Source organism: Danio rerio, chromosome 13 (assembly GCF_049306965.1).
Source record: "Danio rerio strain Tuebingen ecotype United States chromosome 13, GRCz12tu, whole genome shotgun sequence".
NCBI lineage: Eukaryota > Metazoa > Chordata > Actinopteri > Cypriniformes > Danionidae > Danio > Danio rerio.
The window spans coordinates 27,481,413-27,507,703 of NC_133188.1; the positions used below are offsets into that span (position 1 = coordinate 27,481,413).

General features: G+C 33.8%; 1 protein-coding gene across 2 annotated transcripts; it reads right to left on the reverse strand.

Moving 5' to 3' along the window:
* Positions 1-742: 742 nt before the first annotated feature.
* Positions 743-16,748, reverse strand: rab4a (RAB4a, member RAS oncogene family). 2 transcript variants are annotated; one of them, NM_001126381.1, is given in 8 exon segments: positions 743-1,627; positions 8,587-8,737; positions 8,827-8,922; positions 10,911-11,065; positions 11,224-11,286; positions 14,422-14,536; positions 15,842-15,922; positions 16,607-16,748. In NM_001126381.1, coding segments are annotated over 7 exon segments (642 nt in total). In that variant the 5' UTR covers positions 16,623-16,748; the 3' UTR covers positions 743-1,627; positions 8,587-8,621.
* Positions 16,749-26,291: the final 9,543 nt, after the last annotated feature.

The window sequence follows — 26,291 nt, forward strand, 5'->3', positions numbered from 1 at the left end:
AAATCCAAATTTAAAAAGAGGAAAAATCAAGAGAAGCAAAAAATAAATAAATAAAAAATTCAGAAAAATTTAGTAAAAATTTTGTAGGTTGTAATTTTTTTAGGTTTGCAATAATTAGGTTGAATTAAATTGTATTATCTTTCAATTTTTTAATATGTTTGGTGATTAAAATTGCGGGTGGGTAATTTGGCCTAAAATCATAATCTCGAATAATTGAACAATTTAACTCAATTACGATTAATATACGATTATTTAATTTATTTAATTTTTTCCGCTTATAGTTTACTGACAAGTTTTATATGCCGTCTTAAGGCATCTCTGGCGCATCATCCTACATGACCAGAGATCAAATGTGGCTGCAAAGTGGCCACAAAACTAGAAAACTGATAGAACACAAAACTATCAGCCACAGCCTTTAACAGAGCACGGTCATGTGACATATAGGGAAAGTAATAAATTAGATCGATTTTTGGTTCCGAATGTCGATTTTAATTACTTTTTGATTAATCACCCAGCCCTAACTAAAATATAATTAATATATCCATTTAATAAATGCACCAAAATACATTGCCTATATTCACAGTCATTTTTTTTTTTCAAAATGTGGTGTACTCAATATTGCTGAGCACTGTATAGGTGAACTACTATATTTAATGAAAAACAAGGAACCACCTATGATTCAACGCACAATTAAATATGACATAAATGAATGATATAAAGACATAATGGCCAGCATTGTGAATTGGGGTCCACTTTGATTAATCATAAATTTTTAATGCAAGCTTTTTTGATAAATGTCCATTTTAAATGTTTTAAATGTTAAGAAGACTGCAAAGGTTAGAAAATATTTTCTCCACAACTCGCCCCCAAAAACCCAAAACAACGCAATTTACTTTTGAAAACAAGGAATGGCTTTAAAAACATTAGTGTCATTCCAACAAAAACCTACAAAGGGGACGGCAACATGAAAAAAAGAAACGGTTAAAAATGGTTAACAATAAATATTCAGTAACACTGAAGCTGTTAATACAATGTATTACAGTATGATATGCAAGTAAGTGCGTTGACCCTTTAAATGTTGCCTCTAATTGTAAAAAACACTAATCAAACACTACAGTAGCCTTTTCTTAACAGACAATAAGAAAAAAACAACAAATGAAAGCAATGAGCTACCGATATAATCCACATGATAAACTTTGATAAGATTTACAGCTGCGCGCCAAAGAGCAGTGATGCAGTATGCCTAAGCTATATATGTATATATATATATATTTGCTGTATATAGTCATTTATGAATATGTTGTAGTACTGCAACCATGAAACATGCTCCACAGTGATAATATAAACTCTTCTCTACACAACATCTACATTTGGAAAAGGGAAAAGATGGGGCAGGGGCTCAGTGCAGTATCTTTTATCTACCCTCAGGAGTTTTGGGTACCACGGATGTCTTGGTCTGGAGCCCGAGGGGGACAGTAAACATTTTCGGAGGCTTTCTGGAGCACAGGGAGACCCCCGGCATGTCAGAACAGAAGTAAAAGTAAGGTGAGGGAAACATCGTTCCACCACGATGAGCCGTACGTCAAACGCCCCACTAATGTTCTCCTCATCCTTGTGTTCGCAAAACCTTGGTCAAACGACACAGAAAAGTGCAGGTGATCAGCTTTCTTCATGTTTACAAAACTAGAGCACTTTTAATTTTTACATTGTTTTGATTACTGTTGTGAATAAATACATTTCTGGAAATTAAATAAAATTAATTTTACCAGCCTGGATAAGTGGAAGAAAATGACACGACATGCAAAAAGTATCAAGTAAACATTCACAAAAAGTATCTTCAGATTGAAATATTTGAATCTAACAAACAGGAAGCTTCTTCTTCCACATTATTCTGGGAAATATAATACTGGAAGTATAAACAGAATTCTCATTTTTGGACTGAATGCCATTTTTTAAATTATGAATATTTTTATAAAATTTCTTTATCATAGTTTTTTTATTAAATTATATCAGAATTACTATTATTATTTCTTTCTTCACCGGACTACAAAACAATATAATCTAAAGAATGTTGGGAAAAAGCAGTCATTTGAAAAATCCTCAACAGGAACAAAAAACAAAACAAATGCTGTGGAAAACATTTCAGAATTTTTACGCTAATGATTTTTTCTACTAACCTGACTGGGCCAGTGGTTCAGATTTTTTACCTGCCCAGCCAAAATTTTCAACAACAAAAAAAAAGAATAGCTATTTCCATATTACACATATATTATATTTATATACAGTTGAAACCAGAAGTTCACATACACTGTATAAAAAGGCACATAACCTTTAATTAAAAAAAAAGTCATATGTTAATGTGACTAAACTTTTTCTCTTTTAGTTAAGTTAGGATTATGACATTTGTTTCTATTATGCTTAATTGCAGAATATTAAGATATTTTTTTTGAGAAATTGTTATAACTTTTCTTGAAAGTCAAGTTTACATACAATAAGATTATTATGCCTCTGAAAAAGCTCAGATGATGGTGTCAAGGTTTTGAAAGTTTCTGATTGGCTAATTGACAACATTTGAGTTAATTGGAGGCACAACTGTAGAATAGTATTTAAGGAAAACTCCAAACACACTGCTTCCTTGTGTGACAACATGGGAAAATCAACAAGCCAGAATCAACAAAAAAGCCAGATTATAATTGGCTAAATTACACTGGGAAAAGAATAATGTTTGGAGACATGTCCTGTGGTCTGATGGAAAGAAGATTGAACTGTTTGGCCATAATGACGAGTGTTACATTTGGAGGACAAAGGGGAAAGCTTACAAGCCTAGGAACACCATCCCAACTGTGAAGTATGCGGGCGGCAGCATCATGTTGTGGGGCTGTTTTGCAGCAGGAGGGACTGGTCCACTTCACAGCATAAATGGCATCATGAAGAAAGAACATTATGTAGAAATACTGAAGCAACATCTCAAGACATCAGCCAGGAAATTAAAACTGGGCCACAAATGGGTCTTCCAAACAGACCATGACCCTAAGCATACTGCCAAATTAATTCAAATGTGCTTTAAGGAGAACAGAGTGAATGTTTTGGAGAGGCCATCACAAAGCCCTGATCTCAACCCTATAGAAAATCTGAGAGTTGAAAAAGCTTATGCGAGCAAGACAGACAAATCCTAAGACCTACAAAAAGACCTACAAATCTGACTCAGTTACACCAATTCTGTCAGGAGGAATGGGGCAAAATTCCTTCAAACTATTGTGAGAAGCTTGTGGAAGGATACCAAAAACATTTGATCAAAGTTATACAGTTTAAAAAAAGCTAAAAAAATAAAATAAAATAAAAATAAAATAAAATAACACCAAGGAAATGTATGTAAACTTTTTACAGTCAGGAAATTAATACTTTTTTTAAAAATATTCTCTCATTATTCTGGCATTTAGCAAATGTAAATAATTTAGGTAATCCTAATGGACCTAAAATAGTAAATGTTTAGTATGATTTACCACCAGACATAAAAAAGTGGTTATGTTCCTTTTTTAGAGTGTATGTAAACTTCTGGTTTCAACTGTATATTCCACATATTTTAAATAATGTGTCAAAAGCCAAACATACCTTCAGCATAACTTTTATTTAAATACAACTGACATTTAAAAAAAAATATGACTGTGATGCAACTAAATTTGAATTATATATATATATATATATATATATATATATATATATATATATATATATATATATATATATATTTATATATGTATATATATATATATATATATTTATATATGTATATATATATATATATATATATATATATATATATATATATATATATATATATATATATATATATATATATATATATATATATATAAGCGAAATGTGCACTTTAATTTGAACACCCACAGACTTTGTCACCAAACATAAATCAGAGGGGTAAGACTTTTTCATGGCCTCCTTTCAGTTGTCAAGTTTTGTAAAAATCTATCTATTGAATTAATCAATCTATTAAACAAAACTAGCTAGAATTATACATTATGGGCTTAAATGGTAGAGAGAAATGACAGATGAAGTAAAACTGCAGTCAGATAATGAAGCAGATATATACCATAATACACTGTGATATAGCCTGGATTGTTAGTTTGTTGGATCATTTTGCTTTCTCACTACAATTGATTCGCTCCAGAGTTTGTTTCAATCAAGCCAAACCCCCTCATTCAGGCAATCTTGGACCGATTGTATCGCCGTGGATCGGATCGCAATTGTGGGATTGACATATGCCAAACGAACCGCACTAACTGGGCAAACGAGACAGGTTCTGAAATAAACGTCTAGGTGTGAAAGCACCCTATTTGTATGCAATTGACAAACAGTCGCAGCCAAATTAAACTTTAGTGACAAGGCAGCACTGGCCTGATCAGGCCAGTAATGATTCTGTATACTGTCCCAAGTGTCTCGCACGCTGGCCCTGGCAGCCCTGCAATTTTTTCCCCAAAATTCTTCAGTGTATCTTCCTTTGTGTTCAACAGAAGAAAAAAACTGAAAAAGAAGGTGGAGGATGAGTAAACGATAACAGAATTTACTTTTTTTTTAGCAAACTATCTCTTTTAAAATGTCTCTGAGCAGGGCAGTTTAAAAAAAGGTAATTGTTTTCCATATCTAAATTAAGTTTATCTACTATATTGAAACCCAATACGAAACAGAAGGAACTGCTCCCTAATCAACCTGGATCTTTCTTGAACTCCTTGAATCTCTATTTCTAGCTTGCTTTCCAAATAAGGCACTTCAGAAACCTGGACAAGTGCAGGTGGAGAATCTGGAGTTAAATATAGCCGTTCCCTCAAGCTGTTTCTCCTGTGACATTTGACTGATAAAAGAGTGAAGGAGTTTTGGAGGATTTGTTTGTCTTCAGGAGGGGGTTCACCATTCGACCTTTTGTGTGGGTGCGTGTGCTGTGTCATCATCACTTGTACATGAGTGGCGTTTGGTGTGTGTTTCTGAGACAGAAATAGAAGTTCTTCCTAAAGAGCGTTCCTCTCAGCTGTGCAAGCCAAAGACACGTCAACATCCTTTTACAGGGACACGAAAGATGCTGTTTTTCACGCACAGTTTAGTACTGTTTATGTTTGTCTATAGATTCTGGTGTCACTACACACTTTTATATTTGAACTAACCAACAATGGGCAAAACTGCCGTGTGGACATTAAATAGATTCTTTTGATGAGTGATTTAATGGGTCTTTGTGTTTTGCTATACAATATATTGAATGACATTTTAGTTGGTAAATCATGGTAAAAATGAATAAAAATCATTATTTTTAGCACAGGAAAACAATTAAACTGGGTGTTTTAATGTACAAAATAAAAGCTGTATACATGTTTTTTTTTTGTTTTGAAGCACTAATGGTGGAAAAAACACAAGTCAGCGGCAGTTGTAAGCCCTTTTAGCAATCTATCTTTCATTTCAGCCCTGTAAAAACATCCACTTATTTAAAATTATATTTTTAAGTTAATAATTTTAAACATCATTCACATAGTCAAAATCTAATAAAAGTACAGGGAAAACAGTTTATAGTTTAAATGAACATTAATGTTTATGGTAAAAATTAATATCACAGTTCAAAAGCAACTTCATGATATAAATAAAGGTTGCATGAATTATACTGTTTATGACAATTGGTGGTGACAAACAACCATCTAAATGTGTGTCATTGAATAATTCTTCAAAAATGATCTAATAATAAAACAAGACAAGTTATCGAATCATTAGCTGAAAATAGATAAAAAAAACAATATGAATTGAAATTATATATATTAAATATTTATGCATGTTTAAGTTTATTTTGTCAGAAACTCTAAAAGCTAACTCCTAGAACTCCCCCTTAAACTATTAATGAGTAAAATTAATGCAAAATTAACAAATTCTGCCTTATTTAAGACGCACAATCTTTTTCTCTGAGAATTCAATTGGGATAATGTGTAAAGTCTAATATAATCCAGTGCAACAATCTATTTAATAAATTATATTTGTTGTATTAGTATTATATTTTTTAGATTTATTGTTGTTTATTTATTCCATCACCTTAGTTAAAGATGTGTCTCAAAAACTCTTATATCAAGAAGTTAGGACCAAATAAGAAAAGCTGAAATCCTATTTAAAGACAAGGTTACTGACGTGATTCAATTATTGAAGGAAGGACAGACACTGAACAGAAAATAACCATTACCCAACCTAACAAGACATTTTAATCTAATATGCAGAGAATGATGTTCTGAGCACAGTGAACAACTGTGTCTGATTAAATCTGAATGCAGTGCTGCTATTTTTAGTGGATGTTGCTGTTGTGAGCGGCAAGAACAACACCGTTCCACCATCAGGCATTTACACGGTCACATTCAAATGACACATCTTTCTTTAAGAGACCAAGGTTGTGATACTGCATAGAGAAACTGCATAAAAACTAAAATAAATTTTGAAACAAAACCTTCTAATATTAAAACCTCACATCTGAAAAACAGAGTAGTGATGGCTGCTATCAAATTACTGCTTTATGAAGCTTCGAAACCTTTACAAATCTTTTGTTTTGAATCGGTGATTTTGGAGCTCATATTAATTCGGCAAGCTCATGCGATTTCAATAAAAAACATCATTACTGTATCAAATCGTCTAGAAAATGTAATAGTTCTCCACTTGAGAGTGATCTGTGTAAAACCAAAACATTCACAAATTACAAGATTAGTCCACCAATATACAGTAGTCTACTTACAGAAGGAGTGAATGAAACGTGTGACTGATTTCAAGTTATGCTTGAAGATAAATCCCTAGATTAGATTTTCAACTTCCCGGTCAGACCCTGCAATAGTTATTTAACATTTAGTGAGCTGTCTATTAGTAATCAAACAAAGGCTGTGTCCAAAATTGCATACTTCTATACTGTATAGTATGCTAAAATCAGTATGCGAGATGAGTAATATGTCTGAATTCATAGAATTTAAAAAACAGTATGTGAGAAGTACCTGCATGACTTACTACTTCCATTAACGACAGCCATATTGCGTCAGACCGCACACCACACACCAGCTGATTGGTGGAGAGGAGACAGAGTGATGAAGCCAATTATGATATGGGGATGTTAGAAGACCATGATGGACAGAGGCCAGAGGGCAAATTGGCCAGGATGCCGGGGTTAAACCCCTACTCTTTTTTTTAAAGAACATCCTGAGTTTTTTCACGATCAGAGTCTCGATAGCTCGGTTTAATGTCTCATCAGAAGGACGGCGCTCACTTAGCAGTATAGAGTCCCCTTCAATATAATGGGGCATTAGGACCCACACAGACTGCATGTTGAGCACCCCCTGCTGACCTTACTAACACCACTTCTGGCAGCAACCTAGCTTTCCCATGTGGTCTCCCATCCAGGTACTGACCGGGCGCAGCTCTGCTTATCTTCAGTTGGTGACCAATGTAGCTTTTTCTAGCTTTTGAGTGTAAATGTGTTGTAGACTTGTTATTGCTGTGCATTGTGGGATTGATCGAATGCACTTCATAATGTACACTATGGTTTCGGGCACCACCAAAAATGGCTGCACCCTCAAACAGCAGGTTTCAAAGATTTTGCCGAATCTCGGATCAGTTTTATTAGTTTGTAGACGTTTTAATGAAACATTTGTGAAATGAAAAGGAGTAATAGGTAATAATAATAAATATCGCTTGTTCATAGGTCTCATTGTTGTATATTAAGGTCTCTTCAGGACCTGTTTGGAGCCCGTAATGGAACAAACAATATATAAGCCCTAAAAATGAATAAAGGAACACATATTATGCAGATTTTTGTTATTTTATAATAAAGAGATGATACGCTAGCTAAGTGCATTCATACGTTTTACTTACAGTTTAAAGTTTGTAATAAGATAAAAGCATTTTGATGAAAAATATTGTTGAAAAATATATTTTAAAAAAATCTATATATAGTTGAAGTCAAAATGATTAGCCCTTCTGTAAATTTTGTTTTCTCTTTCACATATTTCTCAAGTTATATTTATTAGAGCAAAGGAATTTTCACTGCATTTTCTATCAATGTTTTTTTTCTAGAGAAAGTCTTATTTCAGCTAGAATAAGTTTTTAATTTTTTTAAAAACAATTTTAAGGTCAAAATTAATATCCCTCTTAAGCAATGAGTTTTTAAATGAGCATTTAAATGTCACTTAAGCAGAACACTAGTATCTTGAAAAATGTCTAGATATAAAATATTACGTACTGTCATTATGGCAAAGAAAAAAAGTCAGTTATTAGAGATGAGTTATTAAAACTATTAAATTTAGAAATGTGTTGAAAAATTCTTCTCTATGTTAATATCAGAAATTGGGGAAAAATATACAGTAGTGCTAATAATTCAGGAGGGCTAATAATTCTGACTTCAACTGTATATGATGATCAATTCAACTGCATGTTTTTTCTTGCATTTGCATGCGTTTTTGAATGCTTTGAAACTTAAAATCATTTTGCAAAACAATTGATTCAGTTGTTTAAGCGTTGAAAAGCTTGGTTTCTCCCAGAAGAGAGGAAGTAACGTGTGTGGAGCTTCACCTGGTTGTTGAGCTGTCTGTTCAGAGGGACGTGTGTTAACAGCCACACTCCTGGATGCTCTCGGCTTGTGCCCGTCTGGGTGAACGCAGCTGTCGAAGAGCCGCGTCTCCATACTGGATTCCTGAACCCATCCGCTCTGGGTCCAGCTCTCCTACAAAGCCAGATCAAAAGCACATCAGCGGAACCATTCAAAGGGTTTTACAAACATAGAGGTAATAGGTCAGGGCGTAAGCAGTTCACCTGATTCAATTTTGTTAAGGATTTTTCGAGCACACTGGACGAAAGCTTCCTCCACATTCTCCCCTGTCAGAGCACTGGTCTCCAAAAACATAAGCTCTGAAAGGAAATATTAAAAACACTTACATCTGTTGTGCTAAATTAGAAATATTCAAAACTGAATGCATTCTTCAGGAGACATAGTTTGAAAGTATATGCAATAAATTCAGTTTCAGTTTATTTGATTATTTTTATTATTAATATAACTTATAACTTATTATTACTGTTTGTCAATATCACTAATATAGCATTTATTAATAGTTTTAGTTATATTTTTGCATTTTCAGTTTTGTTTGCTTTATTCTATATTAATTTTCATTTTTAGCTTCGGTTAATTTACTACTTTGGGCTATTTCTAGTGAAATAATAATGTATTATATAATTAATAATAGAGCAATAACATATATATTTATGTAAAAATAAAAAACAAACACTTATTTTTATAGATACTTTCATTAAGTCTTATATGGAGCAAAAATAGTGTACATTCCTGCAACCTTGCCTATTGTACTGACTAGATCAGGTTTAAATGGGTTAGGCTTTAGAAAATTAAATACAGAACTCAGTATTGTTACACCAAACAAACAAATATTTAAGAAAACGAAGACAATACAATTGTATTATATTTTAAATGATTTTCACCTTTAAAAAAAGTTTCTTGCTGATTAATGTAACAAATATATTTATGTAAAATGAACAGATAAAGAAGTTATTCGCAAATGTTCTTATATTAAAAGACTGTGACAATATACAAAAGACTATGTGAACAATATATATCTTTCATAACATTTAAAATAACTTTCATATTTAAATAGGCTTCTTGCTGACTAATGGATCAAATTTCTTTATGTAAAAATTAAGAGAAAAAAAAAACGTATTCAGACAGGTCCTTATATTAAAAAGACTGTGACAATATATAAAAGATTGTGACAATTATTTTTATATTTCAAATTATTTTCATCTTTAAAAACTTCTGGCTGGATAATGGATGAATTTAAGATATAAATCATAAATGAAAACAATAAACATTTAAAGGTAAAATTCACTACTATTTTGCAGTAGTTTTGCAGAAGTATTTGTAAATTCATTCATTTATTCATTTTCTTGTCGGCTTGGTCCCTTTATTAATCCGGGGTCGCCACAGCGGAATGAACTGCCAACTTATCCAGCACGTTTTTACGCAGCGGCTGCCCTTCCAGCCACAACCGATCTCTGGGAAACATCCACACTCACTTATTCACACACCCATACACTATGGACAATTTAGCCTACTCAATTCACCTGTACAGCATGTCTTTGGACTGTGGGGGAAACCGGAGCACCCGGAGGAAACCCACGCGAACGCAGGGAGAACATGCAAACTCCACACAGAAACGCCAACCGAGCCGAGGTTTAAATCAGCGACCTTCTTGCTGTGAGGTGACAGCACTATCTACTGCGCCGCCAAGTATTTGTACGTCTAACTGTATTTGTACAATAAAAAAAAAACAATTATATTGCGAAAAAAAAACTCATTTGAAATGTGGGCTAGAGATTCACACTATGTGACAAATTGTCAACTTTTAACAAGATTTGGGAACCCTTCATATTATGTTTTCCAGATAGAATGATCTAATAGATTTTTACAAGACTATTGTATGTTAAATTTTAAAATTATTTTATTTCATTATTTATTTTATAATTATCTTATAATTATTTTATAATGTCTCTTTTGATTTTATTGTCCATGTCTACCTTGCTTTAATTTTTATATAAGTATATATGTATGTATGTATGCATGTATGTATATGTATATATATATATACACACACACACACACACACACACACACACACACACACACACACACACTTTATTTCAATAAATGTAAACATTTCTAAAATAGTTTTAGTGCGGGCCTCTACACCTCGGTATTGCATACTCAACTATCCTGTAGTGACCTCTAGTGGCACAGTAAAAAACACCAAAAACATAATTCTGAGCAGAAAACATGCTTTAATTTTACTTTAGTGCTGCTCAACAGGTAACTGCTAGTCAGACATACACACCATTCTCCTGAGCGAAGCGTGAAGCCTCCAGAAAGGTCACCTCGCGGTCAGCATCCAGATCCTTCTTGTTTCCACATAGTATGATCACTATGTTCTGACTGGCCAACATCCGGGCATCTGTCAGCCAGTTGGTTAGAGCGTTGTATGTTTCTCGACTAACACCCAGAGACAGACAGTGGGACATACAGTATCATTGCACTTAAGAATCTAAAAATGCATATTATAATCTAAACATCCAGAAATATCTCATGAAGAAAGTAGGCGCACACACATATAAATGAAACTGCTCTGGATATGATAATAGTCACTTTACCTAGTGATGTCATAGACTAGAAGAGCCCCTGCTGCGCCTCTGTAATAACTCCTAGTTACAGACCTGAGAAGAACAAACATTCAAAATTCACAATTAAACCTTGGTAACATCGAACCAATTTCAAAGCAATGACTGATATCTGTGTGCTCATTTATAAACGTGGTGAAAAAGTGTGTATACAACTTTCCATGCAATGTTTTGATCTATAAAAAACAAACTTGACGGATAAAGCTGTACATAAACTCGAAGTACACATATTTACCTTAAATATTGACTTACTTGAACCATTTTAAATCTTCAGATGAGCCATAATTATTAATAAATAAATTAATTAATTAATTCAAATGTATTCTGGTGTATGTTATGTTTTAGGGAAGGTTTCTATGCAAAATGTGTAAACCAGAACCTTGGTCATTTAACAGAATTGACCATTAGTTTAAACAAAGTTATGATAAACGTTAGATAAAACTGGACTTTTCCTTAAACTATTATGTGAGAATTTCTTGAATTGTTTAAAAGTGACAGTGAGACACCTACAAAAAAATCTGTTTATCAGAGCACTTTGAGGTTTGTTATAGGCTGTCGCAAAATAATAATAATAATAATAATAAAATAATAACAATAAAGATGAATCATAAAACAATGTATTTCCACAAAAATATTTTCAATTAATTTAATTTAAAATGATGTTTAGCTCTAATAATGAGATTAGCTGTTACAAAAGTTAAATCAGCTTATTCAAATGATTTCTAAATGAATGGTTGCTCACTGGAATAAAAATAAACTAAACGTTACTTTTGAACAGTAAAGTAAATAGAAGATCATTTTAAGAACATATTTCGTAAAATAAATACTTGCATTATGGCTGCAATTTGCTAACATATCCAAGTTTAAAGAGAATAGTAGTAAAGAAAAACAAATTGTTGCGTGAAAACTTTTTTTCATCTAGAATTGGTGGGATTGTGAAATGTGAGCATGATCTACTAGGAGTAAAGCTAGTTTTCAAAACACTGACATCCGTATGACGTTGCTGGCATTGAACTGGACTTTGGACTGTAAATTGGTATTATATCATCAATCAGCCGCTCTGCTCTCTCTATAACGTCACCGGACACTGGAGAATCAATATCAATTGACCAACTAGTCAAATCACATCTGCTCACAATAGCAGGACAGATAGCTTAGACGTCCTTTAGTATCTGCTGCAATATTGCCTTTCAACCTACTGCATTTGTTTACTGAATGTCATAGAAATTATCTGCATGCCAATTCTAAAAATGAACATGCAGGACAATGTTTTTCCTGTACACTAATGTCTAGCTTTAAGGGATATACATTTTTTTTTTAATCAAATGGCACTTTGAAATGGCATAATAAAAATAAGCTGCAGCTGCAAATAGAACAAAACAGCAGCAAAAAGCAGTTCTTCATACTGTTCTCTAATCTTTTGCTTCAAGCTGTCTTTGGTTTGTTAATTGTTATGTAACTGTCCCAAAACAACAAACCGTGTCCAATTTTAAAATGGTGGAAATGGCTTCCACTGATTTGAACTAAAACCAGAGTTATAATAGAACTAAAAACTTAACTGAAAAATATAAATGTAAAGAAAAACAATTGAATTTTCATTAATTTAGTTTCAGCTAAAATAAACAAACAAAAAAAAAGCTAAAATAAAATTTGTAAAAAAAAAAAAAAGTATACATAATAATGACAAACTTAATGACTAAAACCATAAATATAATTAATTAAACAAGTTTTACAAACTAAATCTATTAGGAAATGTTAGTTAATTGAATAAGAAATTAAATGTAAAAAATGTATAAAAATAAGACACCAAATTATTGAACTGTTGCCTAAGAAAATGTAATAATGCAAGTTTTGAACTGAAATTACTCAGACTGAAATGAAATGCATTCAATAACAATTTTTGAACATTTATATAATCAGATGTTTATTAAATATGTTAAAGCTTTAAAAAAGAGAGAAGATTTGTTTCAACACATTTCTAAACATAATATTTTTAATAACTAATTTAATAATAGTTTTTAAAGGCTTAACTTGGTTAATTAGGTTAACTAGGCAGGTTAGGGTAATTATGCATGTTATTGTATAACAATGGTTTGTTCTGTAAACTATCGAAGAAATATAGCTTAAAAGGGCTAATAATTTTGACATTAAAATGGTAATTAAAAAATTATTAATAATAAATAAAGAAATTATTATCAGACATACTGTGATCATTTCCTTGCTCTGTTAAACATAATTTGGGAAATATTTAAAAAAAGAAAAGAAAAATCAAAGAGGGGCTAATAATTCTGACTTCAACTGTATATTAAGAACAAAAACTACTGTTATTTTAAGCTATTAAATTAACACCAACTAAAACTTATCTTATGACAAATCATTTTCTTTTACCGACCCTTCATTAAGACCCACATTATTATAAATAAGAAAGAAATGGCATCTAAAATAACATAAGCTCTTTAAATTCACCTAAATGGCATGTAAATGAAAACCAAATCTAAACATTTATTTTTAAGAAACAAGATAAACAAATAGAAAAATATGAACAACAACTTGTATGGCATTTATTAATTGCAGTTCAACATTTACTAATGCATTATTAAAATGCAAAGTTGTGCTTGTTAACATTATTTAATAACTATGAATTAATTATTAACTAATAATGAACGACTTTTATTTTAATTATCGTTAACACAAATTAACACACAATGAATTGTTTATAAATTATTCAAGCAGATACATGACTAACATTAATTGAAAAAACAACCTTATTGCAAGTGTTAACGACATGATACAAAAAAACAACCAGTGTTTTTCAATTTCAGAAACATTCAAAGCTACATAAAATTCACTATGAAAATAAAACTGCATTGACTTATGTGACCTCAGCATATCTTAATTCTAAAGGCCTGAGGCTATTCTGACTCCGAGAGTAAGTTGCTGGCAAATGTTCAGCACAAATTAAGTGCTTGTTGATAGCGCTGACAAACGAATCTGTGAAAGCTACTATAAACTCCTACAGTCTGTGCAATCTGGAGTAGAATCACTCCCTCACCAAATGCTCCACCATCTGATTGCCTGAGAACAAATCTGGAAATGATCACCATAAGCCAGATCTCACAGTCTAACAGGGAAACACTCATGATATATTATGATCCAGTCATGTAAACACACCTGAAACGCTCCTGTCCTGCTGTGTCCCAGATCTGGAGCTTTACAAACTTATTGACCACGCTGATTATCTTCGAACCAAATTCAACCCCAATAGTGTGATTTGAGTCATCTTTGACTGAAGGAACAAGGAGAAGACATTAGAAACACAACAACGACTGGTGTAAAGTCAAATAATTTGTCTAGGTTTACTGGGATAGTTTATCCAAGTATTTTTATTTAGTCTCTACTGCAATTGCTCTGTTAAAGTCTGCATGAAATCAAAAAGTACAAAGTTTATTGTTGCTAGTGCATCTTGTTATTTTAAACATGCACATTTAATCCGTGCAAATTAATCTACTGAAAAAAAAACTCATTTCATTTGGTGATCTTTAGTCAAAAATCTGCCCATTTGTTTTATTTGGTAATGGCAGTCCTTCTCTGATAATAAAAAATAACCCTCGACCACAATTCAATCTTCAGTTTCATTTGAAAAAACCATGCTATATAGAGATAATAGTCTGCAGCAACTTCCAGTTCACACAGATTTTAAATACACAAAAACAGAAACTTTGAAGAATGTTACCATTAGGCCATGGCCACTGATTTCCAACATTTTATAGACTATTATGAGAGATGTAAACAAAAACAATGGTCCCAACGGACTTCCTGTTTTACAGTTTTCATTTCAATAGCTTCTGAGAATCTAAAAAGAGCCACATATTGATAACTAACGTTATGTTAGCTGTTTAAAATTTAAGTTATGATTGCCTCATGTTATATTTATGAAATAGTCTGATAACAAACAGGAAATGTTCATAGGCCAATGACATCACCACATTGAAATAGTCCGTCTATACATATATATATATATACGTATATATATATATATATATATATATATATATATATATATATATATATATATATATATATATATATATATAAAATGTTGCACAATACATAAAAAAAGCCCGTTATCTTGATAATAGTATAAACAATATCCTTATTGCAGAGAGGTTATAGATCAGAAAAATATTTATTACCTATTTATGAATATATATATACATATAAAAGAATTCACAAAGCTAATGTTAATAAAAATTGCATGTCTTTATGGACAAATATTCTCAAACAACATCCCATATTGCATATTTTCCGAGTATTGTTTAGTCCTTATAAATATACAGTATTTTTATAATGTTTAGCCCTCTCTTCGAAAAAAAGACATGCTTTTACTGTGTTAAATGTGCGAGTGCCTGGATGTGTGTGTTCTGCAATGAAATTCTTCAACGAAACTCTTTAACAAAACGAAACATTCTTCAAAATATCTTTTTTTGTGATCAAGACAAAAATAGATTTTTTAGGTTGTGTAAATGATGACATAAGTTTCTTTTCTGGTTGAACTATCACTTTAAAATCAAGATTATACAAAAAGACATACATCTTTTTTCTATGAACTGATGAAGAAGACAGGATTTTCCTGTTCCAGCATTCCCAATCACAAGAAACTTAAACAAGAAATCTGAAAGGGAGAAAAACAAAGATGTTTTGTCCAGAAAGGCATAGAAATTCGTACATATATTTAACAAGACAGTACTGGAACGTATTGAGGTAAAGTTGATGACACATTAGTTCAGTAACAGCTCCTTTTATTGTTTACCACAGTACATTGAATATTCTGATTGAAATTACATGCAAGTATGACTTCAAAACAACCCTAGCATTATTTAATTGACAGTGAACATTGTTGTACTTTTATAATCAGTGGCTGCTAATATGATTTAACTATTTAAAATAAGAATTGAATACTTTTCTGAAATGTGATTAAGGAGAAAGCCTGGATGTGTGAATATAAAACCAACTTTACCTCCATCTGGAACGTTATGGTTCAATTTAAGCACGACTAAAGGCTAATAACACTCAATCAGAATCGAATCTACACAGGAGGTTTATAAAAACATCCATGTTTTATCAAACCACGGTCTTTCTATATCAATACCGTCAGTACTGTATTATCTACTAATCAGAATTGAATCAACACTCGTCGACAGATGAAGCATATGGCATCAGAGAGCTGCTGCTTCGCTGGCACTGAACACAGCTTGTAAGCAAATATAGTGTGATGAATGAGCTCGGGACACCTGCTAAAATCATGCTATGCTCTCAATAAGTGTGGCAGGATAAAGAGGAAAATGAGTCGCCCTACCGTATGTCTCTGACATGACTGGCGCTGCGTTTCTAGGCTGTAATGCTGCGTTTTTCCTCTTTCAAGGCTAATAAACAAGGATATCAAATAAAGGGAAATCCCTCAGAGGGTTTCGCGCATCCTTGTCGGAAGTTTGTGGAGCAGCTACTTCCTGTTGAGCCTTTCAAAATAAAAGCCAAGTTTTATTTGAACACACACACACACACACACACACACACACACATATATATATATATATATATATATATATATATATATATATATATATATATATATATATATATATATATATATATATATATATATATATGGAACATACCGATGATGACTGAAAATTAACAATTTTATAACTATAGTGTTACTTATTGTTTTTCTTTCATGTCTTTATGTATATTTTGTATTTATCATTGCTCCTTGTTCTTGATTTAGTACCTCTATTTCTATTTACAGTTTTTCTCAGTCACTTTGGTCCATTTCTTATATCCGACTTGAAATTCTCAAAACTTACCTGTTCAATCTTCAGATCATTGTGTCACTTGTGCACATCAAAAAAGCAGTTTCTCATTCCTTTGAACAAGTTGCAAATGCTTTACAGTTTTTCTCAGTCGCTTGGTGCATTTCTCACAACACATTTTACATTTACATTTGCACAACAGTTAATGCAGTTCCCAAAACAATTAGTCATTTGTGCACATCATAGTAGCAGTTTCTCATTCCTTCCAACAAATTGCAAATGCTTTTGGACATGCATCAATTGCTTTCGTACAACCAGGGATGGATTAACCAATGGGCCCAGGGGCCCACGCGCACTTGGGGCATCTCGTTGGAATAAGCTAGTTACAGTTTTTCTCAGTTGCTTTAGTGCATTTCTCACAACACATTTATCAAAACAATTAGTAAAAACTGCAAAACCTAGTTGATAACCTGCAAAAGTGTGTCACTTTCTCAAAATGGATAGCTCATTTCTCAAAGGCAAGTATTCCTCAAATTCTCAAAAGCAAGTATGAGTTACAGACCTTTGTATGTTGTAGGTTCAGTTCTGTAAACTGTCATAATAAAAACATGACAAAGCCGTTTGACTGTCTTGTTCATAAACAATGGTGACAGGACTTTTCATCTTGATGACACTGACACTTTCATTGACACCAATACTTGCTTTTGAGAAAGTGACACACTTTTGCAGGTTATCAATAGGTTTTGCAGTTTGTACTAATTGTTTTGAGAACACATTAACTGTTGTGCAAAAATGCACTGGTGTTGTGAGAAACGCACCAAAGTGACTAAGAAAAACTGTAATTTGATATTACTGAGAAAACAAAATAAAAACAAGAAATATTGTTGATTTGTCATATTTTAAACAAGAGACTAAATAAAATTATTTTCATTTTGAGTCGTCTTTGGATTTTTTCTACAAGAGGGGGCCAGACCCCTAAGCGAGTACCACTGAGATAAATAGATAAACAGACGACAGACAGACAGACAGACAGACAGACAGACAGACAGACAGACAGACAGACAGACAGACAGACAGACAGACAGACAGACAGACAGACAGACAGACAGACAGACAGACAGATAGATAGATAGATAGATAGATAGATAGATAGATAGATAGATAGATAGATAGATAGATAGATAGATAGATAGATAGATAGATAGATAGATAGATGCAAAACTCATCTGCAAGTTACCACTAGAGGGTGGTAGTCTTGCATTAGTCCTGCAAACAACCTCAATATAATTTGCACCAGACTCTGATCTCTTTGTAACTTTCACCACTAATAAATTACATTTTGTTTTTGCATCCACAGTTTTTAATTATGAGTGTGTGTTATGTACCCTTGCATTAACCCCACAATCCCGTAAAGTCGTAATTGCAACACAGACTACACAGCACTGATCAGGAAAACATCATGGTGAGTCCAAACTTTCTAAATGAAATCAAGATTCCATACACATGAAAGGATATCATGAGTGCTTGGGCAACAGTTATTTATGACTGATGTAAATTGCCCTCTATAAATTAGAGACCACAATTCATTCAGTAATGACAGATGGGCGTTATTACACAGAGACATTAATGTGGAGCATATGAAACAAAGCGTATTACATAAAATAGCGTCGTTTCATCTTTCCGTGCTGGTATAATCAGTTCCCGCTCTCCATTGGATTATGAATTGGTTCATAATTGTAATCAACAAGCAGAAAGGTCAGGGAGTTCTTACTGGAGAGCCCGCAGTCAGTCGCTGTCATTCCTGCTGACTGAGACACTTGAAGCTCTTCGAGAAAATCAAAAATCATGTCAACACCCAAGACTGGGACTGTTAGTGTAAGCGCCACATTTCTTCTCCTCCAGATGGCTATGCACTGGGCTGTTGCGTAATGCCTCAGGATGTATAGGCTGCTGCAGACATTTGCTGTGTTCACATGTCCTGTTTGTTTTAGGATCCTTCCTGCTTCTTAACATGTCAAAGATACATGACCGAACAAAAGCATCTGAACTCAAAGAGCATTGTCAACATGTAATTAAATCCTCTCAGTTTATGTAAACAGCCTTGCAAGTCACATATTTGAATATACAGTATCTACCTACATATTTTTGCATATATGCCTATCTTTATATTATTTTATTTTACATTTAGTATCTGGAATTAGTAAAAAATTAAAATCTATATATTTTATATACCCATTTTCATTCATTCATTCATTTTCTTGTCGGCTTAGTCCCTTTATTAATCCAGGGTTGCCACAGCGGAATGAACCGCCAACTTATCCAGCAAGTTTTTACGCAGCGCATGCCCTTCCAGCTGCAACCCATCTCTGGGAAACATCCACACACACATTCACACACACACTCATACACAACGGACAATTTAGCCTACCCAATTCATCTGTACCGCATGTCTTTGGACTGTGGGGGAAACCAGGAGAGGGGTCTGGCTGCAGACCTGGTGCAGTGCAATCTGGGCTGCATCCAATGCTTTTTAATGGGCTCACCTAACCCCACCCCTAACCCTACCCGTCACAGTGACATCACTAGCTCCATTTGATTGCATTGTGTCTGACATTGCATCGCTGAGTGATGCAGTCTCAGCTTGCATCATAAAGGCTGCATCCAGATACTATTGGAAACCAGAGCACCTGGGGGAAACCCACGCGGACGCAGGGAAAACAGGCAAACTCCACACAGAAACGCCACCACGACCCAGCAACCTTCTTGCTGTGAGGCGACTGCACTACCTACTGCGCCACTGCTTCGCCCATACTGATTTTGTATTTCTATATTTTAATTTGTATGTATAATTTGTATCATATTTAATTTATTAAATTAATTTCATTCATTCATTCATTCATTTGCTTTCCGGTTTAGCCCATTTATTAATTAGGGGTCACCACAGCGGAGTGAACCACCAACTTATCCAACATATGTTTTACGCAGATGATGCCCTTCCAGCCACAGCCCAACACTGGGAAACACACACACTCTTGCTGTCACACTTACACAACGGCCAGTTTAGCTTATTCAATTCACCTACAGCGCAACACAGGGAGAACATGCAAACTCCACACAGAAATACCAACTAACCCAGCCGAGGCTCAGTTTTCATTACTGTATCGAAGTTGTGTATGCACCATATACGTACACTTGCCGTGCATTTGTGTGACGCTTGAGAACTTTAATTTTAACTATGTGTCTCTTCTGTTAAAGCCACAAAAAGGAAATGAGTGTTGGGGATGTTTGTTTGTGTGTGTGTGTGTGTGTGTGTGTGTGTGTGTTTATATATATATATATATATATATATATATATATATATATATATATATATATATATATATATATATATATATATATATATATATATATTCTTTTTTTTTGACTGCTCATCTTTTTGTTTTGTGCAAGTATTAATAATAATAATAATAAAAATATGAAAAATAAAGATAAAAGCATATATATATATATATATATATATATATATATATATATATATATATATATATATATATATATATATATATATAGTATATATATATATATATATATATATATATATATATATATATATATATATATATATATATATATATATTTATATATATATATAGTATATATATATATATATATATATATATATATATATATATATATATATATATATATATATATATACTATATATGGTTTTCAGCTATTGTTTTTCATTATTATTAAATAAGGAAATTATTACCCATATAACTTTAATGTAATTGGCCCACCACCCTTAATCAAGTTTGGTTTTTGGCCCTTATAAGAAAAAGTCTGGGCACCCCTGATTTACTTAAGTATTTGTTACATTGTATTGTATTTGTTCACTTTTCTAAGCCATTTTTTTAGTTTGTGATATGGAAAAAGGGGGTGGTTTGGTTCATCCCTGTGCTATCATAAGAGCACAATGGTAACCAGGAAGCAGGGAAGTTAACTGTCCTTGGAATCTAAAATTGTCATCGCACTGTCTGCACCAGGATGTTATTTTGAAAAGTGGGAGGTTTTTTCAGCTCAAAGCAATGATTAGAAAGGCTTGCATCTGTGCCAGGTTAAACCTAAGGGCAGAGAATGTGCGATAGCGCAAAACACTATCACAACTGTTCTCACGGCAGGACTGAAAATGCTATTGTTTACTTTGTTTTGCAGTTTTCTGCTGGAATGTTTTCATTAAAGGAATGAGACTCTTACTTGTAAATGTGCATGCATTTATTTCCTGGCAAGTTGGCAGACATTAAAGGGTTTTAATTTTATTTAACTGCATATATATATGTATTAATAGCAAATACTTAATATGCTGCAGTACATGAAGAGCTTTCAATCCCCTACAGGTTGTTTGAATCTGAGCCATTGTATATAGAATCAATCTACTTTTTATGACACTAATAGCGTAAACAGCAAAGGCACAACCAGATCCCCTTTTTTCCCCCTTCAGTGCCTTATGGAACAACATATGGCTTGTCAGTTAAAGATGACTGGGAAAACACACCAGAGAGTCGTGCATTGCATTAACAGCGAGGGGTTTGACTGGACGCCTTCATTTGCGATCAGTGCATCAGTGTTTCTGTCTTTCAGACGCAGCGTGCTGTTAAGCGGCTGTTTATCCTGCAGCACAGTCTCCTTCAAGGAGACAAATGCTAAAGATTTAACTCTGGGAGCAAGTAGCACGCTCTAAATCACGGCAGCGCTGAATACTGTTGTTGTGTCGTGTCCAGGAAAGGCGAAATCTCCTCAGAGGCTTGGCAGATTAACGTAGTGAAAGAAAGTAAAAGCTTCACTAGACACTGAGCTTACATGAGCCCTGTTGAATATGTAGGCCTGAAGTCGTTGGGCTATTTTTCTTTGTGAGTATTAGCATTTTGGTTTTGGGAATGAGTTGCTGTTTTGAACCAATCTTTCCCAGTTTATTGAATTATTCTGGTTCACTTCAATGTTTTTAATCCACTGGAAAGTAAAAAAAAGTAAACGCTTTCTCTGAAATTCATTGGTCATTCTTTAATAGACTTTAGTCAGTCTACTGACTTGTGTTGAAATTATAAATGAGTCACAACAGATTTTAAGAATAAACTGTTGTCTGAACAAATATCATTCAAGTGCTTGGGTCATCGATCGATTGATTGATTGATTGATTGATTGATTGATTGATTGATTGATTGATTGATTGATTGATTGATTGATTGATTGATTAAACTATATTTCAGTCAATCCTACATTGAAAATTTCAACATCCACCATGCACTGGGCTTACTGCCATACAAGGCTTGACACAGTATGCTTATTTTGGATAGTCTTAAACATTCAAATACCTCCTTAATGCTTTAGCAAACTTTTAGTGAAACTTTCAGTTTTTTGTGTTTCCAGTAAAGTATCAAAAGTGATGAAGATAGAGGGCACCATTCACACATGTGTTTTTCCATTCCAATGTGCTACTTTTCCAATGTTTTTCTATGTAAACACTTGCTCGATGGACATGTAAGACCATGACCCAACTTTTTGACCATTCAGAAGAACTATCTGCAAGCTACTGTTAACAGTAACAAGCTGGCATAGAAAGGCTTTTTTTAAATCATTCTTTAGTACTTTATTTGACGTTTTTAGATGCAAAAACACACTCCCAAACGCATACAGTACTCAACTTGCATTGAGTGGGATTTAAGCCAGTTTTAGGCATGGTGTAGGCCTCTAATGTCTGTCTCTAGCATGCTTCTTGAGGTTAGGAAAGTGGCTCATTCTTTACGATTCAAATGTGTGTGTGTAACTGAGGCCAGTTAGCAAAGTGCTATGCAGGTAAACCTCACTCCTCTGACTTCAAAAGGTGCTCTATAGCGATAGATGTTAGAGGTCATGGTCTTTATCCTCCTTGTTAGAGCAACTGACTCCCATACAAAAAAATCACAGATTCGATCCTAGCTCAGAGCGGGTTGGTTGCAGTAGGAATGGTGGGTTAAACATGGTGGCTTGTTCAAGATGGGAATGAGATTTAGGGGTAAGTGTAACAAAGGCCAGCTAGCGAAATGCTATTCAGGTAAATCTCACTCCTCTAACCTCTAACCTAAGGTGCTTGCGACAATCACTTGAGGCCATGGCTTTAGCCTCCTTGTTAGAGCAGCAGACTACCATACAAAGAATCGGTGGTTCAATCCCAGCTCAGAGCGGGTTGGGTAAGACTGGTGGGTTGCATGTGCAATGAATTGTGGGTAACTAAAGTTTGTTAAGGATACACCTGATGCATCCCTCAAAACAGTAAAATTGTCATATTGAAGTGTCGTTTTAAGTTGAAGTGCTCAAAACTGGCCACTTTGAAGGAATTTTTTACATTATTACTATTATTATTATTATTATTATTTTATGGATCTTTTCGTTCCTTGCTTTAAACTCACAAAATATCAGTCTGGGAATCAAAGATGAAATGAAAGTACTGAAATACTATAATCAATGCTGATAATAAAGACAAATCAAATTTGTGGTGGATTTTAAGAATGGGTGGGGTTTTTGCAGAGATTTCTGACAGATTATTTTCCATATCAGACTTAAAGTGATAGTTACCTCAAAAATAAAAAGTTGCCAATAGTTTATTAACTTATTGATGTAATTTATGTAAAAACAATGTATAGTCGCGAGGGCTGTGGAGCTCAAAGTATCATTTAAAGCCACAGGTATTAATTTTGTTTTGCCTGTATGCATTTTTGACTCTCAAAGCACGAGTAGGAGTTGACTTGCATTGTTTTAAAGCGAGGACCACCGTTTTATCTAGAAACAAATCTTTAATATTTAACCAAAAAAAAAGCCACTTACATATTAGATGGTCTGAGCCTGAAGGTTAAAATATGTGTGTGAACTATCCCTTTAAAGAAAACATTAGTATATCTATGTGGGGACACATTAGATGACACTGAATTAACAGTTTCAGAGTTGGTGGTTAACTGATTATTTAGCTGCCAGAAGTCAGATAAATAGGTCTCAACATAAAACTCATTGAAAGACCGCCTGGGTGGCAACGCTCACCATCCTGGTCTGAAAACCTTGACTGGCCTGTGTTTCAAAGTGATTTGTGACCAGCTCTCTATTGTTTGCACCACGCAGCCAAACTCACTTAATAATCTGATGTAATATGTATGAGGGAGAGCTTGGTCATTGGACATTCATCCTAAAGGTCGCAGCTGAGCGTTTTACTATTTCAAAAGAAACATTGGTTGATGTTAACCACCTGCCATCTCGGTTATATCTCATAATGACGCCCTGCACTGTCTAATGTGCTCAACCGATGCGTTATTTCAGCAAATATAAATGTCTCCTGTTGCTTCTTAAAGACTTTTTATTGAGAGTGCTCTTTCATGCTGCCCTGCCTCCATTGCACTTCATGGTACAAAGAGTTCAGCATTGTTCCAGCACATCACTATTGGAGACAGACAGCAGAGGACAGACCAACTGAAAAAGAGGGAGGGAGAAGGGGAGGGAAGGAAAGAGCGGGATGGAAGAGGCGGGATTTGGCCCTGTTTTTGATCACTCCAGCGTTCATTAACCTGGCACAAAGGGGAGCGGGGATCGTTTTTGCAGGTCTGCTTGGGTCAGTGTGGGCCTTTAAAGGGTTCTATGAGAACAGAGCTTATCACAGCACTGCTGTATCACTGCGTTCTCGGACTAAACATGTTAAATATTCACTTTAAAAACAATCAGCTTAAAATATACCTCACATTTAACTTAGCTAAGAAAACTGCAAAAACATATTGGTGCTCAAGTTTATGTTTATGTACTACTAAGTTCAAAAGTTTGTAATGATAAATAGTCAAGTTTGCAAGGCAGTGGCGCAGTAGGTAGTGCTATTGCCTCACAGTAAGAAGGTCGCTGGTTCGAACCTCGGCTCAGTTGACGTTTCTGTGTGGAGTTTGCATGTTCTCCCTGTCTTTGCGTGGGTTTCCTCCGGGTGCTCCGGTGTCCCCTCACAGTCCAAAGACATGTGGTACAGGTGAATTGGGTAGGCTAAATTGTCCGTAGTGTATGAGTGTGTGTGTAAATGTGTGTGTGGATGTTTCCCAGAGATGGGCTGCGGCTGGAAGGGCATCCGCTGCGTAAAAACTTGCTAGATAAGTTGGCGGTTCATTCCGCTGTGGCGACCCCGGATTAATAAAGGGACTAAGCCGACAAGAAATGAATGAATGAATGAATAGTCAAGTTTCTTCACGGCTGGAAAATATTTCTAATTCAAATAAATGTTGCTCTTGAGAACTATTTATCAAAGAATCAGAAGAAAACATTTTGAATTGTAATATTACTTCACAATATTCCTGAAATTGTAAATAAAAACAGTTTTTTCATTCATTCATTCATTCATTCATTCATTCATTCATTCCATCTATTTGTTCATTCATTCATTCATTCATTCATTCATTCATTCAATCATTCAATCCGTCTATTTGGTCATTCATTCATTCATTCATTCATTCATTCATTCATTCATTCATTCATTCATTCATTCATTCATTCTTTCATTCATTCGTTCGTTTATTTTTTCCATCTATTCATTCATACATCCATCTGTTCATCAAACTATTTGTTCATCCAGAAATTCAATATTCATCCATTCAACCATCCTTATATTCATCAACCATTAATTCATCAGTCAATACATCCATTAGTTCATCAATCCATCTATATATTAATTCATTCATCAAACAATCCATTTACCAACAATTCATTCATTCATTCATTTGTTAATCCATCCATCCACCTATGCATCATCCATCTATTCATCCATCTATTCATCCATCTATTCATCCATCCATCCATTCATCCATCCATTCATCCATCAATACATCCATAAGTTCATTAGTCAATCAATCAATCAATCAATCAATCAATCAATCAATCCATTCATTCATTCATTAATCAAACAATTCATCCAACCATTTATTAATTCATTCTTTCATTCATTTATTCATTCATGCATTCATTGATCCATCCATCCACCCATGCATCATTCATCTATTTATGCATCCATCCATCCATCCATCCATCCATTCTTCCTTCCACCAATTAATCAATTAATACATCCACTAGTTCATAAATCCATTGGTTTATTCATTCATTTATTCATCAAACAATCCATCCAACCAACCATTCATTGTTTCATTTATTCATTTTTGTATTTGTTGATCTATTTATCC